Source organism: Scyliorhinus torazame, chromosome 1 (genome assembly GCF_047496885.1).
Source record: "Scyliorhinus torazame isolate Kashiwa2021f chromosome 1, sScyTor2.1, whole genome shotgun sequence".
Taxonomy (NCBI): Eukaryota; Metazoa; Chordata; class Chondrichthyes; order Carcharhiniformes; family Scyliorhinidae; genus Scyliorhinus; species Scyliorhinus torazame.
Window position 1 is genome coordinate 4,426,370 of NC_092707.1, and position 15,906 is coordinate 4,442,275.

At 50.1% G+C, this 15,906-nt stretch overlaps 1 protein-coding gene across 2 annotated transcripts in view; it reads left to right on the plus strand.

Moving 5' to 3' along the window:
• sbno1 (strawberry notch homolog 1 (Drosophila)) overlaps positions 1 to 15,906 on the plus strand; it is a 274,172-nt gene that overhangs the window by 16,151 nt on the left and 242,115 nt on the right. For both annotated transcript variants that reach the window (XM_072514240.1, XM_072514325.1), the window contains one exon: positions 4,086 to 4,217. In XM_072514240.1, the coding sequence (XP_072370341.1) occupies positions 4,086 to 4,217 (132 nt within the window). Of the gene's footprint in view, positions 1 to 4,085; positions 4,218 to 15,906 lie in introns of those variants that run through there.

The window sequence follows — 15,906 nt, forward strand, 5'->3', positions numbered from 1 at the left end:
CAGCCCTGGGTCCAGCACCGTATTAAAATCTCCACCCATTACCAACTTCCCCACCCCTAGGTCCGGGATACGTCCTAACATACGCCTCATAAAGTTGGCATCATCCCAGTTCGGGGCATATATGTTCACTAAGACCACCGCCTCCCCTTGCAATTTGCCACTCACCATCACGTATCTGCCCCCACTCTCCGCCACTATGGTCTTTGCCTCAAACATTACCAGCTTCCCCACTAGTATAGCCACCCCCCTGTTTTTTGCGTCTAGCCCCGAATGAAACACCTGCCCCACCCATCCTTTGCGTAGTCTGACCTGGTCTATCAGTTTCAGATGCGTCTCCTGCAGCATAACCACATCTGCCTTAAGTTTCTTTAGGTGTGCGAGTACCCGTGCCCTCTTTATCGGCCCGTTCAGCCCTCTCACATTCCACGTGATCAGCCGGGTTGGGGGGCTCTTTACCCCCCCCCCCCTTGTCGACTAGCCATCTCCTTTTTCAATCCAGCTCCTCACCCGGTTCCCATGTAGCCGTATCTCCCCCCAACGGCGCCCTCCCGCCCCGACCACCCCACCCCATACCAGCTCCCCCTTCTCCCCAGCAGCAGCAACCCAGTTAAACCCCCCCCCCGCGCTAGATCCCTCACTAGCGTAATTGCACCCCCCATGTTGCTCCCAGAAGTCAGCAAACTTTCGCCGACCTCGGCTTCCCCCTGTGACCTCGGCTCCCACTGTGCGAGGCCCCCTGCTTCCCTGTTCCCGCCATGATTACCATAGCGCGGGAACAAAGCCCGTGCTTCCCATTTGGCCCTGCCCCCAATGGCCGGCGCCCCCAGCTCCTCATCCTCCCCCACGACATGGGGAAGAGAGAAAAGTTACAGGGTTGCAGGATTAACAACTTGGGAAATCATCTCTTCACCCCACATAATCACCCCACCACTTTGTCCCAAACGTTCTTTTTCTAGCCTGCTTATTCCAGTTTCTCCTCGACAATAAATGTCCACGCCTCTTCTGCCGCTTCAAAGTAGTGGTGTTTCCCTTGATGTGTGACCCACAGTCTTGCCGGCTGCAGCATTCCAAATTTAACCTTTTGTGCAGCACCGCCTTGGCCCGATTAAAGCTTGCCCTCCTTCTCGCCACCTCCGCACTCCAATCTTGATATACGCGGATCACTGCGTTCACCCACCTATTGCTCCGAAGTTTCTTTGCCCATCTGAGGACCATCTCTCTGTCCTTATATCGGAGAAATCTCACCGCTATGGCTCGAGGAATTTCTCCAGCCCTCGGTCTTCGCGCCATAACTCGATAGGCTCCCTCCACCTCCAACAAGCCCGTCGGGGCCTCCGATCCCATTAACGAGTGCAGCATCGTGCTCACATATGCCCCGATGTCCGCCCCTTCTGCACCTTCAGGAAGACCAAGAATCCTTACATTCTTCCTCCTCGCATTATTCTCCAGCCTTTCCACACACCTTTTGTGTTGTGCCTCATGCATCTCTGTCTTCACCACCAGGCCCTGTATGTCGTCCTCATTCTCAGCAGCCTTTGCCTTCACGACCCGAAGCTCCTGCTCCTGGGTCTTTTGCTCCTCATTTAGTCCTTCAATCGCCTGTAATATCGGGGCCAACAGCTCCTTCTTCATCTCCTTTTTAAGTTCTTCCATGCAACGCCGCAGGAACTCTTGTTGGTCAGGGCCCCATATTAAACTGCCTCCTTCCGACGCCATCTTGCTTTGTGCCTGCCTTCCTGGCCGCTGCTCTAGAGGATCCACCGCAATCCGGCCACTTTCCCCTCCTTTTTCCATCCGTGTCCAGTGGGGGATTCCCTTCTGGTTTACCGCAGTGTTTTTAGCCGTTTAAATTGCCATTGGTGCTCCTATTAAGAGCCCAAAAGTCCTTTCCACTCAGTTCAAGGGCACTTGGGGATCGGCAACAAATGCTGCCAACATCCTACGATCGAAAAAAAATTAAACCTTCAATCAAAAACCCCTACCTTCTGCCTCTAAGCCAATTTTGGATCCAAATTGCCCTGGATGCCATGATCAGTCTCCTATGTGGGATCTTGTCAGAAGCCTTACTGAAGTCCATGTAGACTACATCAACTGCACTCACCCACGTACCTATTCACCTTTGAAAAAAATCAGTCACATTTCTTTGACATGTTCTCTCCCTGACAAAGCTGTGCTGACTGTCCTTGATTAATTCTTGCTTCTCCAAGTGGAGATTAATTCTGTCCCTCAGAATTTTCTCCAATAATTTACACCGATGTTAGATTTACTGACCTGTAATTACCTGGTTTTTCCCTGCTACCCTTCTTGAATAATGGTGCCAAAGCGGCACGGTAGCACTGTTGCTTCACAGAGCCAGGGTCCCGGGTTCGATTCCCGGCTTGGGTCACTGTCTGTGTGGAGTCTGCACGTTCTCCCCGTGTCTGCGTGGGTTTCCTCCGGGTGCTCCGGTTTCCTCCGACAATTTCCCGAAAGACGTGCCGTTAGGTGAACTGGACATTTATATCGGTAGTCCAGTTAAGTTTCTGGACAGTAATGACCCCAGGATTTTGATGGTGGGGGATGCAGTGATATTACGCTCTCTATGAATATGGTTATTGTCTTGCACATAATAATAATCGCTTATTGTCACAAGTTGGCTTCAGTGAAGTTACTGTGAAAAGCCCCTGGTCGCCACATTCCGGCGCCTGTTCGGGGAGGCCGGTACGGGAATTGAACCCGCGCTGCTGGCATTGTTCTGCATTACAAGCCAGCTGTTTAGCCCACTGTGCTAAACCGGCCCACATGTCCAAGTCATACTCCATGTGTGCATGGACTGCAACATCATCTGAGGATTAAAGCAAAATACTGCGGATGCTGGAAATCTGAAATAGAAACAGAAAATGCAGGATAAACTCAGGTCTGGAAGCAGCTGTGGAGGGAGAAACACAGTCCAAATGACTTCTCTTCATTATCTGAGGAGTTGCAAAAGGAATTAAGTGCTCTGCAATCATCAGACCAAAAGCACTGTTTGGCTTGACCTTGTTTGAGAGGTTGGTGGATTTTAATTGCCAGTTTAGATTGTTCATTGCTTTTGTGGATAAGTCTTACTTTGGCAATATCCCACTTTTCCAGTGTTGAATCTGTACTGGAGCAGCTCAATACTGTAAATCAATTCAGTGAGGATAGCTCGATTTCCTTGGGAAAGGACTTGGCTACGAACTGAAAATAATTAAGCTTGTTGACATGTATCCTTGTATTTTTGATTTCCCTAATGCCATTGAGCTTCTATTTCAGTTGAGTTAGTTAATTGTGGGTGTGGGGCTTAATTTTTGCTGATATGCACAGTTTTTGTTTGAGGGTATAATTTTTTTCTGTAATTGATCTGGTTGAGAAGGTGATTAAACTGCTTTTGGGTTAATTATAGAATCTGCAGCACCAAAACAGGCCATATGGTCCATTCAGTCCATGCTGGTGGTGGTTATGCTCCACTCGTGTCACCACCCAGTTTTACCATTGTAATCAACTACCGTTCTTTCTCAATGGCTTGTCTACTTTCCCCTGAAATTTATCTATTATATTTGCTTCACCTATCCCTGTGGCAGCAAGGTCCACATTCTTACCAATTTTTTGGGTGAAGAAGTTTTTCCTAAATTCCCAATTGAATTCTTGGTGACTAGCTTGTGCTGATGGCCACTGGTGTTGCCCCACATTGGGAAACGCTCTGTCTGTAGCTACTCACTCAAAACTTTGAACTGTGCTTAATCCAACTGCGAAGAGAGAACCCAAAACATTTAGCTGCTTTTTCAGTTTTTCCACAGCACCACAGGTTAAATCACAAATCCAAGAAGCAATGGGAAATTTTCCCATTATTGGAGATGGCTTGAATTTATGACCCTTGCTGTATTCACCTTCAGTACAAATCACTCCTATATTCTTGCGACAATGCAGTGAAACTAAATGGATGCCAAAATATGAAAAAGAAATTGCTGCTTTTAGCGAATCAGTAAATGCCCTTTTTTGGCTTGTCCTACTATTGTCTAGTGGAGGCTTTTTAAAAAAAAAAACAAAAAAACAATTTAACAAGAAACTCTGCTGTTAATCTACAGATGACAGACCCAGGTCAAGATCTTCTGCTTGCTGCTTTGAGCGAAAGTGGAATTAGCCCTAATGATCTCTTCGATGCAGATCCACTTGACACTGGCTTGATGTCACCTCTGCCATCCAGTGGCATACAACAGGTAACGTGGCTTTTTGCATTTATTTCTATCTGACATTGATTTTCGTTAACATTTTTCTTTCTTACCTTGGATTTGAGCATGTCAGTTGCCACTTTATGTTGTAACTTTATCAATAACTCGTACCTTCATTGGAAGAGGAAGCAGTCAGTTGGAGGTTTTCCGAGTTTTAGTTTGTGGCTGGAAAGCAAGATAAGAAGTTTCTGAAGAAATACAGCCAGAGATTGTGCATTGTTCTGACAAGGTTCAGGTCTATCTATTCAAACAGTCTCAAAAGACATCTATGTACAGCAAGTATTCCCAGGTGATAACTGTATTTGGAAGTGGATTTGGATCTGAGATAGTTTTGTTGTTTGAGTGGAAATAAAGATAGCAGTTAAGGATTATTGTGTCACTATTAATTAGCATTGTTTAAGGGGTCATTGTAAGCCACTTTCTTGAGCAATGTTAAAGATATTTTAGTCCTGTGTTAGTAATAAAGTTTGTTTTAATGTACAATATCCCTATTTTGCATGAAATCACTCCTGGAGCGAAGTATCCTTTCCTCACAGTCTTACAAAATTGAAATAAGATATTGGGGTTTCTGCTCCGTATCCTCGCCACTGTTGGGGCCTTGTCTGGGATTGTAATAAGGGGTTCACGTTTTCTATATCTTAAATAAGCTTGCTGCAAGTAACATTTATTTTGAGCAGAGGTCATGTGAAATTTTGTGTGTTGACGAAAACACAAGACAAAGGAACAGAAGTAGACCACGCTGCCCATCGAACCTGCTCTGCCATTCAATACAGTTATAGTTGATCTTGGTCTTCAACTCCATTTTCCTGCCCGCTCCCGTATCCCTTAATTCCTGGAGAGATAAAAAATCTATCTATTCCAGTCTTAAATGTATTCAGTGATGGTGCATACACAAACCTTGGGGTTAGAGAATTCCAAAGAGTTGGACCCCTTTGAGTGAGGTAATTTTTCATCTCAATCCTAAATGATTGGCCCCATATCCTGAGACTGCACCTGTGTTTTAAATTCCCCAAAAAGTGTTTAAAACTCTTGTTTACCTGATGGACTTATAACATTGAGTTGAGCTTCGAGGGATAGTGAAGTTGAGAGGAGAGGCTGTTTTAGATGCAAGACTCCAGGGATGAAGAATACTAGAATCAGGAGAGTTCTGATCAGAGTGGCTACAACGCCGGAGTTGAATGCCGAGTTTACAACAGTGGGGCGGTTGGAAGAGATTTGAAGGGGCAATCTTGCCAGAGCTAAATGGAAGGCCCAAAATCTCTTAGCCCTTGTATGGGTCTTTGAAACAGTGTTCTGGTGCAGTGGTTAAGCTTCCAATTTCTGCCAAGTACTTGAATTGAGCTTATTGAGGATGTAAGCCAATGCGAGCAGAGGGAAAGTTGAATTAAGAAGTTTGATTTAGAGTGCAAGCAGCTGTTAATTGTACTTTTTAACGTAACTGACTTTTTAAAGTAGTGTGGTTATTAGTATTCATGTTCTTTCATTTTATGTAGTAAAGTTCTTTTGTTTAAACCATGAACCTGAGGCTTCATTCTTTTAGTAAATAACCGGGTTTTCAAATTCTACAAATAAACACATTACTGGTCTTTACCAAAGTCATTTTCAGGGATGTGGGGAAGTAGATGGGGCATGAGACTGACCGGATTGGTCTTGCTGGCGCGGATTGTGCCACATGGCCTCCTTTTGTGTTGTGTTATTCTTCTATGAATGTTTTCTATTGAAGATGGCTCCAGGTGTGAATCCTCTGATACTGTTGCAGCACTGAAAATGAAAAGATGTTTTTTTTTAAAGCTATTACGCCAGTGAAAAAAGTACCAAACCAGCTTGAGCATTGACAAACTTGAACATGTCATAGTCAATGATAGCTCCATATCTTCACAGGAGTGTGGCATAGCATCAGTAAGTTTAAAATTAAATGAAACAAAAATTAATGTCTAATTGTACAACTAGTCAGGTGGCGCAGTGGTTAGCATTGCTGCCGATGGTGCTGAGGACCCGGGTTCGAATCCCGGCCCCAGGTCACTGTCCGTGTGGAGTTTGCACATTCTCCCCGTCTCTGTGTGGGTTTCTCCCCCACAACCCAAAGATGCGCAGGTTAGGTGGATTGGCCATGCTAAATTGCCCTTAATTGGAAAAAAAATGGGTACTCAAAATTAAAAAATAAATACATAATTGTAGAGCTCTTTTTTTTTTAAATATATTTTATTAAAGTTTTTCGATCAAACAAAAATTTCCCATTTTACAACTTTGTAATAATATATACATTGATCGTTTTTTAAATAAATAATATGCTGACTAACGGCAACTGCCAACAACAAAATAAGAAACAACAGAAATAATAACTAAGATAGTAACTTTGTGAAATCAAATATAAATAACTAATATATAAACACACATAAAACCCCTGAAGACCCAAATGAGCCCTCCCCTCCCCCCGGGCTGCTGCTGCTGCCTTTCCTATTTTCCCTTATCGCTCTGCGAGATAGTCGAGGAACGTTTGCCACCGCCCGGTGAACCCCTGAGCCGAACCTCTTAATGCATATTTTATCTGCTCCAGTTTTATAAACCCTGCCATGTCGTTGATCCATGCCTCCACACCCGGGGGCTTAGCTTCTTTCCACATAGGTAGAATCCTTCGCCGGGCTACTAGGGACGCAAAGGCCAACACGTCGGCCTCTCTCGCCTCCTGCACTCCCGGCTCATCTGCAACCCCAAATATAGCCAACCCCCAGCTTGGTTTGAACCGGACCCCCACCACCTTCGAGATCACTTTTGCCACACCCACCCAGAACCCATGCAATACCGGACATGACCAAAACATGTGGGTGTGGTTTGCCGGGCTTCCCTCTCATCTCCCGCACCTATCTTCCACTCCAAAAAATCTACTCAGCCTTGCTCCCGTCATATGCGCCCTGTGTAGAACCTTGAATTGTATCAGGCTGAGCCTGGCACACGAGGACGAAGAGTTTACCCTACTTGGGGCATCTGCCCACAGCCCCTCCTCAATCTTTTCCCCCAGCTCCTCCTCCCATTTTCCCTTCAGCTCCTCTACCATCGTCTCCCCCTCGTCTCTCATTTCCCTATATATATCTGACACCCTACCATCACCCACCCATGCCCCCAAAATCACTCTGTCCTGGATCTCTTCCGCCGGGAGCTGCGGAAATTCCCTCACCTGTTGCCTCACAAATGCCCTCACTTGCATATAGCGAAATGCATTCCCAGGTGGCAACCCATATTTTTCTGTCAGTGCTCCCAGACTCGCGAACGTCCCGTCTAAGAACAAGTCCTGCAATTTCGCAATTCCTGCTTGCTGCCAAGATTTAAATCCCCCATCTATCCTTCCCGGGACGAACCTATGGTTGTTCCTTATCGGGGACCACACTGAGGCACCCGTCACTCCCTTATGTCGTCTTCACTGCCCCCAAATTTTCAGAGTTGCCACCACCACTGGGTTTGTGGTGTATTTTTTCGGGGAGAACGGTAACGGCGCCATCGCCAGTGCTTTTAAGCTAGTTCCCCTGCAGGACGCCATCTCCAGTCTTTTCCACGCTGCTCCTTCCCCTTCCCTCATCCACTTACATATCATTGACACGTTGGCGGCCCAATAATAATCACTTAGATTTGGCAGTGCCAGTCCCCCTCTGTCCCTACTGCGCTGCAGGAACCCCCTCTTTACTCTTGGGGTCTTTCCAGCCCACACAAAGCTCATAATACTCTTGTCCACCTTCTTAAAAAAGGCCTTTGTAATCAGTACAGGGAGGCACTGGAACACAAAAAGAAACCTCGGAAGGACCACCATTTTAACCGCCTGCACCCTGCCCGCCAATGACAGGGGCGCCATGTCCCACCTCCTAAAGTCCTCTTCCATCTGCTCTACCAGACTTGCCAAGTTAAGCTTATGCAAGGTTCCCCAGTTCCTGGCCACCTGGATCCCTAAATACCGGAAATCTCTTCTTACCCTCCTCAACGGTAAATCGTCTATTCCCCTGCCCTGTTCCCCGGGGTGCATCACAAACAGTTCACTCTTCCCCATATTCAATTTATATCCTGAAAATTCTCCAAACTCCCTGAGTGTCTGCATTATCTCAGGCATCCCCTCCACTGGGTCCGCGACATACAACAACAAATCATCCGCGTATAATGACACTCGATGCTCTTCTCCTCCTCTAAGTACCCCCCTCCACTCCCTAGTTCCCCTCAGCGCTATGGCCAATGGCTCAATTGCCAACGCAAACAGTAACGGGGACAGGGGACATCCCTGTCTTGTACCCCTATAGTCGGAAGTGGTCAGATCGTTGCCTATTTGTAATCACACTTGCCACCGGGGCCCTGTACAGGAGCTGAACCCATGTAATGAACCCCTCTCCAAATCCAAATCTCCTCAGTACTTCCCACAGGTAGTCCCACTCCACTCTATCAAATGCTTTCTCTGCATCCATCGCCACCACTATCTCCGCCTCCCCCTCTGGTGGGGGCATCATCATCACCCCCAACAGCCTCCGTATATTAGCATTCAATTGCCTCCCTTTGACAAACCCCGTTTGATCATCATGCACCACCCCAGGGACACAGTCCTCTATCCTCGTCGCCATCACCTTGGCCAAAAGCTTGGCATCTACGTTCAAGAGGGAAATAGGCCTGTATGACCCGCACTGCAGCGGGTCTTTGTCTCTTTTCAGGATCAGCGATATCGTCGCCTCCGACATCGTCGTGGGTAGTGTCCCCCTTTCCCTAGCCTCATTAAAGGTTCTCGTCAGAAGTGGGGTGAGCAGGTCCACGTATTTCCTATAGAACTCCACCGGGAACCCATCCGGTCCCGGGGCCTTCCCTGTCTGCATGTTCCCAATTCCTTTTACTACCACTTCCACCTCAATCTGCGCTCCCAGTCCTGTCATCTCCTGTTCCTCAACCTTCGGGAACTCCAGCTGGTCTAGGAAACGCATCATTCCCTCTTTCCCTTCCGGGGGTTGAGCCTTATATAGCCCCTCGTAAAATACCTTAAACACCCCGTTCACCCTCTCCGCTCCCCGTTCCATCTTTCCCTCCTCGTCTCTAACCCCTCCGATCTCTCTCGCCGCCCCCCTCTTCCTAAGTTGTTGGGCCAGCAGCCGGCTCGCCTTCTCTCCATATTCATACTGCACTCCCTGTGCCTTCCTCCATTGTGCCTCTGCCTTACCCGTGGTCAACAAGTCAAAGTCCGTGTGCAATCTCCGTCTTTCCCTGTATAGCCCTTCATCTGGAGCCTCCGCATATTGCCTATCCACCCTCAAAATCTCCCCCAACAATCTCTCCCTTTCTTTACCCTCTTGTTTCCCCTTATGGGCCCTTATGGAGATCAGCTCCCCTCTGACCACCGCCTTCAGCGCCTCCCAGACCACTCCCACCTGGACCTCTCCGTCATCATTGATCTCTAGGTACCTTTCAGTACATCCCCTCACCCCTACACATACCCCCTCGTCCGCCAACAGTCCCATATCTAATCTCCAGAGTGGGCGCTGTTGCTTTTCCACTCCTACTTCCAGATCTACCCAATGTGGGGCATGATCTGAAATGGCTATAGCCGAATACTCCGTTCCTGCCACCTTCGGGATCAGCGCCCTTCCCAGGACAAAGAAGTCTATCCGGGAGTACACTTTGTGGACATGGGAGAAGAAGGAAAACTCTTTACTCCTTGGCCTAGTAAATCTCCAGGGATCCACTCCTCCCGCCTGCTCCACAAAGCCCTTAAGCACCTTGGCCGCTGCCGGCCTCCTCCCGGTCCTAGATCTGGACCGGTCCAGCCCTGGGTCCAGCACCGTGTTGAAGTCCCCCCCCCCATTACCAACTTTCCCATCTCCAGGTCCGGGATGCGCCCCAACATACGCTTCATAAAGTTCGCATCATCCCAGTTCGGGGCATATACGTTCACCAGCACCACCGCCTCACTTTGCAATCTGCCACTCACCATCACGTATCTACCCCCACTGTCCACCACTGTGGTCTTCGCCTCAAACAATACCTGTTTCCCCACCAGTATTGCCACCCCTCTATTTTTCGCATCCAAGCCCGAGTGGAATACCTGTCCCACCCATCCTTTTCTTAATCTGACCTGATTCGCCAGTTTCAGGTGCGTCCTCCTGAAGCATGACCACGTCTGCCTTTAGCTTCTTTAGGTGCGCAAATACCCTTGCCCTCTTAATCGGCCCATTCAACCCTCTCACGTTCCACGTGATCAACCGGGTTGGGGGGCTGTTTACCACTCCCCCTCGTCGATTAGCCGTCTCCTTTTTTAGACCAGCTCCTCACCCGGTTCCCACGCACCCGCTATTCCCTGGACGGTGCCCTCCCGTCCCGACCATCCCATCCCGTAACAGCTCCCCCTTCCCCTTAGCAGCAGCTACCCAGTTAAAATCCCCCGCTAGATCCCTCTCTAGCTTAGTTGCTCCCCCCATATTGCTTCCGGAAATCAGCAAACTCTGGCTGACCTCTGCTTCCCCCGTTTATCCTTAGCCTCCCATTATGTGAGGCCCCCTCGTTCCTGCGTCCCCTTTTCCTGCCACAATTTCCATAGCGCGGGAACAAAGCCCGCGCTTCCCTCTCGGCCCCCGCCCCTGATGGCGCAGCTCCCTCGCTCCTTCCCCCTACCCTTCCCCACCGGTGCCCACATTTCTTCGTGTCTCCCCCCCCCCCCCCCCCCCCCCCCCCCCCCTTCGAGGGGAAAGAAAATTTTCCCCCATCTGATTCACAGTCTCTTGCCACCACCTCGCTACTTCATTTCAAACACTCTTTCTCAAATCTAGTCCAACTTCTCCTCTTCAATAAATGTCCACGCCTCCTCTGCCATCTCGAAGTAGTGGTGTTTACCCTGGTGTGTAACCCACAGTCTTGCCGGCTGCAACATTCCGAATTTGACTTTCCTCTTGTGGAGCACCGCCTTGGCCCGATTGAACTCGCCCTCCTTCTCGCCACCTCCGCACTCCAATCCTGGTACACGCGGATCACCGCGTTCTCCCACCTCCTGCTCCGTGTCTTTTTCGCCCATCTCAGGACCATCTCCCTGTCCTTGTAGCGGTGGAACCTCACCACTATTGCTCGAGGTATTTCTCCTGCCTTTGGTCTTCCCATGAGGACTCGTACGCTCCCTCCACTTCCAGGGGGCCCGTCGGGACCTCGGCTCCCATTAAGGTATGGAGCATCGTGCTCACATACACCCCAACGTCCGCTCCCTCTGCCCCTTTGGGAAGACCCAAGATTCTTAAGTTCTTCCTCCTCGAGCCATTTTCCAGGGCTTCCAGTCTCTCCATACACCTCTTATGCAGTGCCTCGTGCGTCTCGTCTTCACCACCAAGCCCTGTATCTCGTCCTCATTTTCGGCAGCTTTTGCCTTCACTCCACGGAGCTCCATCTCTTGGGTCTTCTGCGCCTCCTTTAACCCCTCAATCGCCTGCAGCACACCGGCGCCAGCACCTCCTTGAGCTCCTCCACACATCGCCGGAGGAACTCCTGCTGTTCCAGGCCCCATACCAACTGGCCTCCCTCCGCCGCCATCTTGCTTCTCACTTCCCTTCTTTGCCGCTGCTCCAGAGGATCCTCCGCAATCTGGCCACTATTATCTCTTCTGTCCATTCACATCTGGGGGGACTCCCTTCTATGTTGCCTCACAGTGGGTTTAGCCTTCGAAAATTGCCGTTGGGGCTCCCGATAAGAGCCCAAAAGTCTGTTAAAACGGGAGGTGCCGAAACGTGCGACTTAGCTGGTCATCGCTGCACCCGGAAGTCTAGAGCTAATTTCTACACAACATACTTGTGCTGCAGAAGGTTTCTGAAATTTTTATAACACAGGAGGTATGGAGTCTCGGAAGGAAAAAGTTAGAGGACCTCTGCAATAATTGATTTTAGGTTGAAATTGTTTCAAAAACAACATTCTGCTGGATGTGATGTAGGCAAGACCCAGAATATTTGTTATCTTGCTTTCTAAACCATTATTCGTAAATCTTGGGCTTTTCCCCAATGTTGTTACCTCTGGGAGATGGCATCTCTGGACTTAAATAAAAATATGACTGAAAGGCAGGACCGGCAGCTAAGATAAGTTGCTTCTGACTTCCGGTTGCGGCGATGACCAGCTAAGCCGCATGTTTCGGCGGCTCCAGCTCGAACGGACCTTCGGGCTCTTTTGAGAGCCCCAGCGGGGAATTTTTTCGGGACGAAACCCGGTGTCGGGTGAGACAACAGGGAGTCGTCGTCTTCCCCCCCAACGAAAAAGAAAAATATCGGCGGCGGCCAGATCGTGAAGAATCCTCGAGGACAGGGGCAGAAGGAAAAAGGAGCAAGATGGCGGCGGAGGGAGCCCAGGCGACATGGGGGCCGGACCAAGACAAATTTTTGAGACGGTGTGTGGAGCTGCTTATGAAGGAGGTGCTGGCCCCGATGCTACAAGCAATTGAGGGGCTTAAGGAGACACAAAAGACCCAGGAGATGGAGCTCTGTGTGGTGGAGCAGAAGGTGACAGACAACGAGGACGAGATCCTGGGCCTGGCGGTCAAAATGCAGACGCACGAGGCGCTCCACAGAAAGTGCATTGAAAGGAATGAAGTCCTAGAAAACAGATCACGGAGAAAGAACCTTCGGATCCTGGGTCTCGCCGAGGGAGTGGAAGGAGCGGACGGCGGGGCTTACGTGAGCACGATGCTACGCTCGCTAATGGGAGCTGAGGCCCCCTTGGAAGTGGAAGGGGCCCATCGGGTCCCTGCGAGGAGACCAAAGGCGGGAGAACCACCCAGGGCGACGATCGTGCGATTTCATCGCTTCAATGACAGAGGTGGTTCTGAGATGGGCCAATAAGGTACGAAGTGGTAGATGGGAGAATGCGGTGGTACAGTTGTACCAGGATTGGAGTGCGGAGGTGGCGAGAAGGAGGGCGAGTTTTAATCGAGCCAAGGAGGTGCTACACAGGAAGGTGAAGTTCGGGATGTTGCAGCCGGCGCGACTGTGGGTCACGCACCAGGAGAGGCATCACTACTTCGAAACGGCGGAAGAAGCATGGGCCTTCATTAAAAACGAGAAACTGGATCAGAACTGAGGGACTGATGTTGGAGGGGAAACGACAATGCTGATGTATATAGAGATGTAAATTGGGGAGGGGGGGGGGGACACTGAGAAATGTGGGGCGCCGTGGGGGGGGGGAAGAAGAGACATAGGCGGGGGAATGGGAGTGGGGCGGCAGAGGGAGCTGCGCCACGAGGGGCGGGACGGCTCTAGAGAACATGGGGCTTATTGTTCTTGTTCCCGCACCAGAAAGATGATGGCGGGAAGATAGGCGCAAGGTAGATGGGAGTTCCCCACACGGGGGGGGGGAGGGGGGGGGGGATATAACTGGGTTGCTGCTGCAGAGATCGAAGAGGAACTGGTAAAAGAAAGGTGGTCGGGGGGGGGGGGGGGGGGGGGGGGGGGGGGGGGTGGGGGGGGGGGGGGGGATATATAACTGGGTTGCTGCTGCAGAGATCGAAGAGGAACTGGTAAAAGAAAAGGTGGTCGGGGCGGGAATGCGCCGCCTGGGGAACGGGTGGGTGCGCGGAACCGGGACGTGGGACTGGCCCAGAGAGGGTGATGGGCTAGTCGACGGGAGGGGGGCAGGCAGCCCCCCAGTTCGGCTGATCACGTGGAATGTGAGAGGCCTAAATGGGCCGATTAAGAGGGGCCCGAGTGTTCGCGCACTTGAAAGGACTGAGGGCAGACGTGGCCATGCTTCAGGAGACACACCTGAAGGTGGCGGACCAAGTTAGGTTAAGGAAAGGATGGGTGGGACAGGTGTTCCACTCAGGGCTGGATGGAAAGAACAGAGGGGTGGCCATACTGGTGGGGAAACGGGTGTCATTCGAGGCGAGGAACATTGTAGCAGACAGCGGAGGTAGATATGTGATGGTGAGTGGCAGGCTGCAGGGAATGGAGGTTGTGTTGGTTAACATAATATGCCCCGAATTGGGATGATGCGGGATTTATGAAGCGGATGCTGGGTGATTAGAGGGGGAGAGGAACACCGAGTGTCACTCTACGTGGATGACCTAATGCTGTATGTGGCGGATCCAGTGGGGGGGGGGGGCGGGGGGGGGGGGGACAGAGGTCATGCAGATATTGAGGGGGTTTGGAGATTTCTCGGATATAGGCTTAACATGGGAAAGAGTGAGCTTTTTGTGATACACCCTGGGGACCAGAGTAGAGTGATAGATGGCCTACCGCTAAGGAGAGTCGAAAGAAACTTCCGATACCTGGGGATTCAGATAGCCAGGAGCTGGGGAACCTTACACAGACTCAATCTGACACGGCTGGTGGAACAAATGGAAGAGGATTTCAAAAGGTGGGACATGCAGCCGCTGTCACTGGCGGGCAGAGTGCAGGCAATTAAGATGATGGTCCTCCCGAGGTTCCTATTTGTGTTCCAATGTCTCCCTATACTGATCACTAAGGCCTTCTTTAAAAAAATAGATACGAGCATCACTAGTTTCGTGTGGGCAGGGAAGGGCCCTGAGGGTAAGGAGGGGGTTCCTACAACGTAGCAGAGACAGAGGGGGACTGGCGTTGGTGAATTTGGGCGACTACTACTGGGCCGCCAACGTGGCGATGATTCGTAAATCACATACCAATAGAGGGAGAGGGAGCGGCGTCGAAAAAGTTGGAGATGAAGTCCTGCAAAGGGACGAGTTTAAAAGCGCTGGTGACGGCGCCACTACCGCTCTCCCCAAAAAAATTTACCACAAACCCAGTGGTGGCGGCAACATTAAGTAGCTGGGGGCAATGGAGGCAACAGAGGGGTGTGCTGGGAGTCTCGGTGTGGTCCCCGATCAGGAACAACCATAGGTTTGCCCCAGGGAGGCTGGACGGAGGATTCCAGAGCTGGCACCGGGTAGGAATCAGGAGAGTGGGAGATTTATTTATAGACGGGACGTTTGGGAGCGCTTGAGGAAATGTATGAGCTGCCCCGGGGAAATTTCTTGAGATATATGCAGGTGAGAGCGTTCACGAAACAACTGGTGATGGAATTTCCGCTGCTCCTGACACAAGGGATCCAGGACAGGGTGCTTTCGGGGGGGTGGGTCGGGGAGGGCCAAGTGTCAGAGATATACCGGGAGGTGAGAGAAGAGGGGGAGGAGCTGGTGGGCGAACTGAAGGGAAAATGGGAAGAAGAGCTCAGGGAGGAGATTGAGGCGGGTTTGTGGGCTGATGCCCTAAGCAGGGGTAAATTCCTCTTCCTCGTGTGCCAGGCTTAGCCTGATCCAATTTAAGGTGCTGCACAGAGCACACATAACGGGAGCAAGGTTGAGCAGGTTCTTTGGAGTGGAGGGTTTTTGGAGGGGGAGAGGGGGCGGGGGGGGAGTATTACTTCGTGTTATTTGGTTAGTTTACCATGTTAGTTAAACAATGTTATTTTGCAGTTACCATGTTACCTTTTTTTCTTGATTTGTAAGAGAAAAAATTGTGTTTGAAAACTTTAATAAAATATATTTTAAAAAAGATAAGTTGCTTCTCTGCATTCTATGCCATTGAGCTACCCCATAAAGTCTGAAACAGTAAAGGGTGTGTTGGGTAGAGTAATGTTTGAGAGAACTGCAGGAAGTGGTCAATCAATTTGTCGAATCAGTCATGCTTCCACAATTGTGGTGTTGTTAGTCCCAAGATGTGCAGGGTTTGGTGGAATGGCC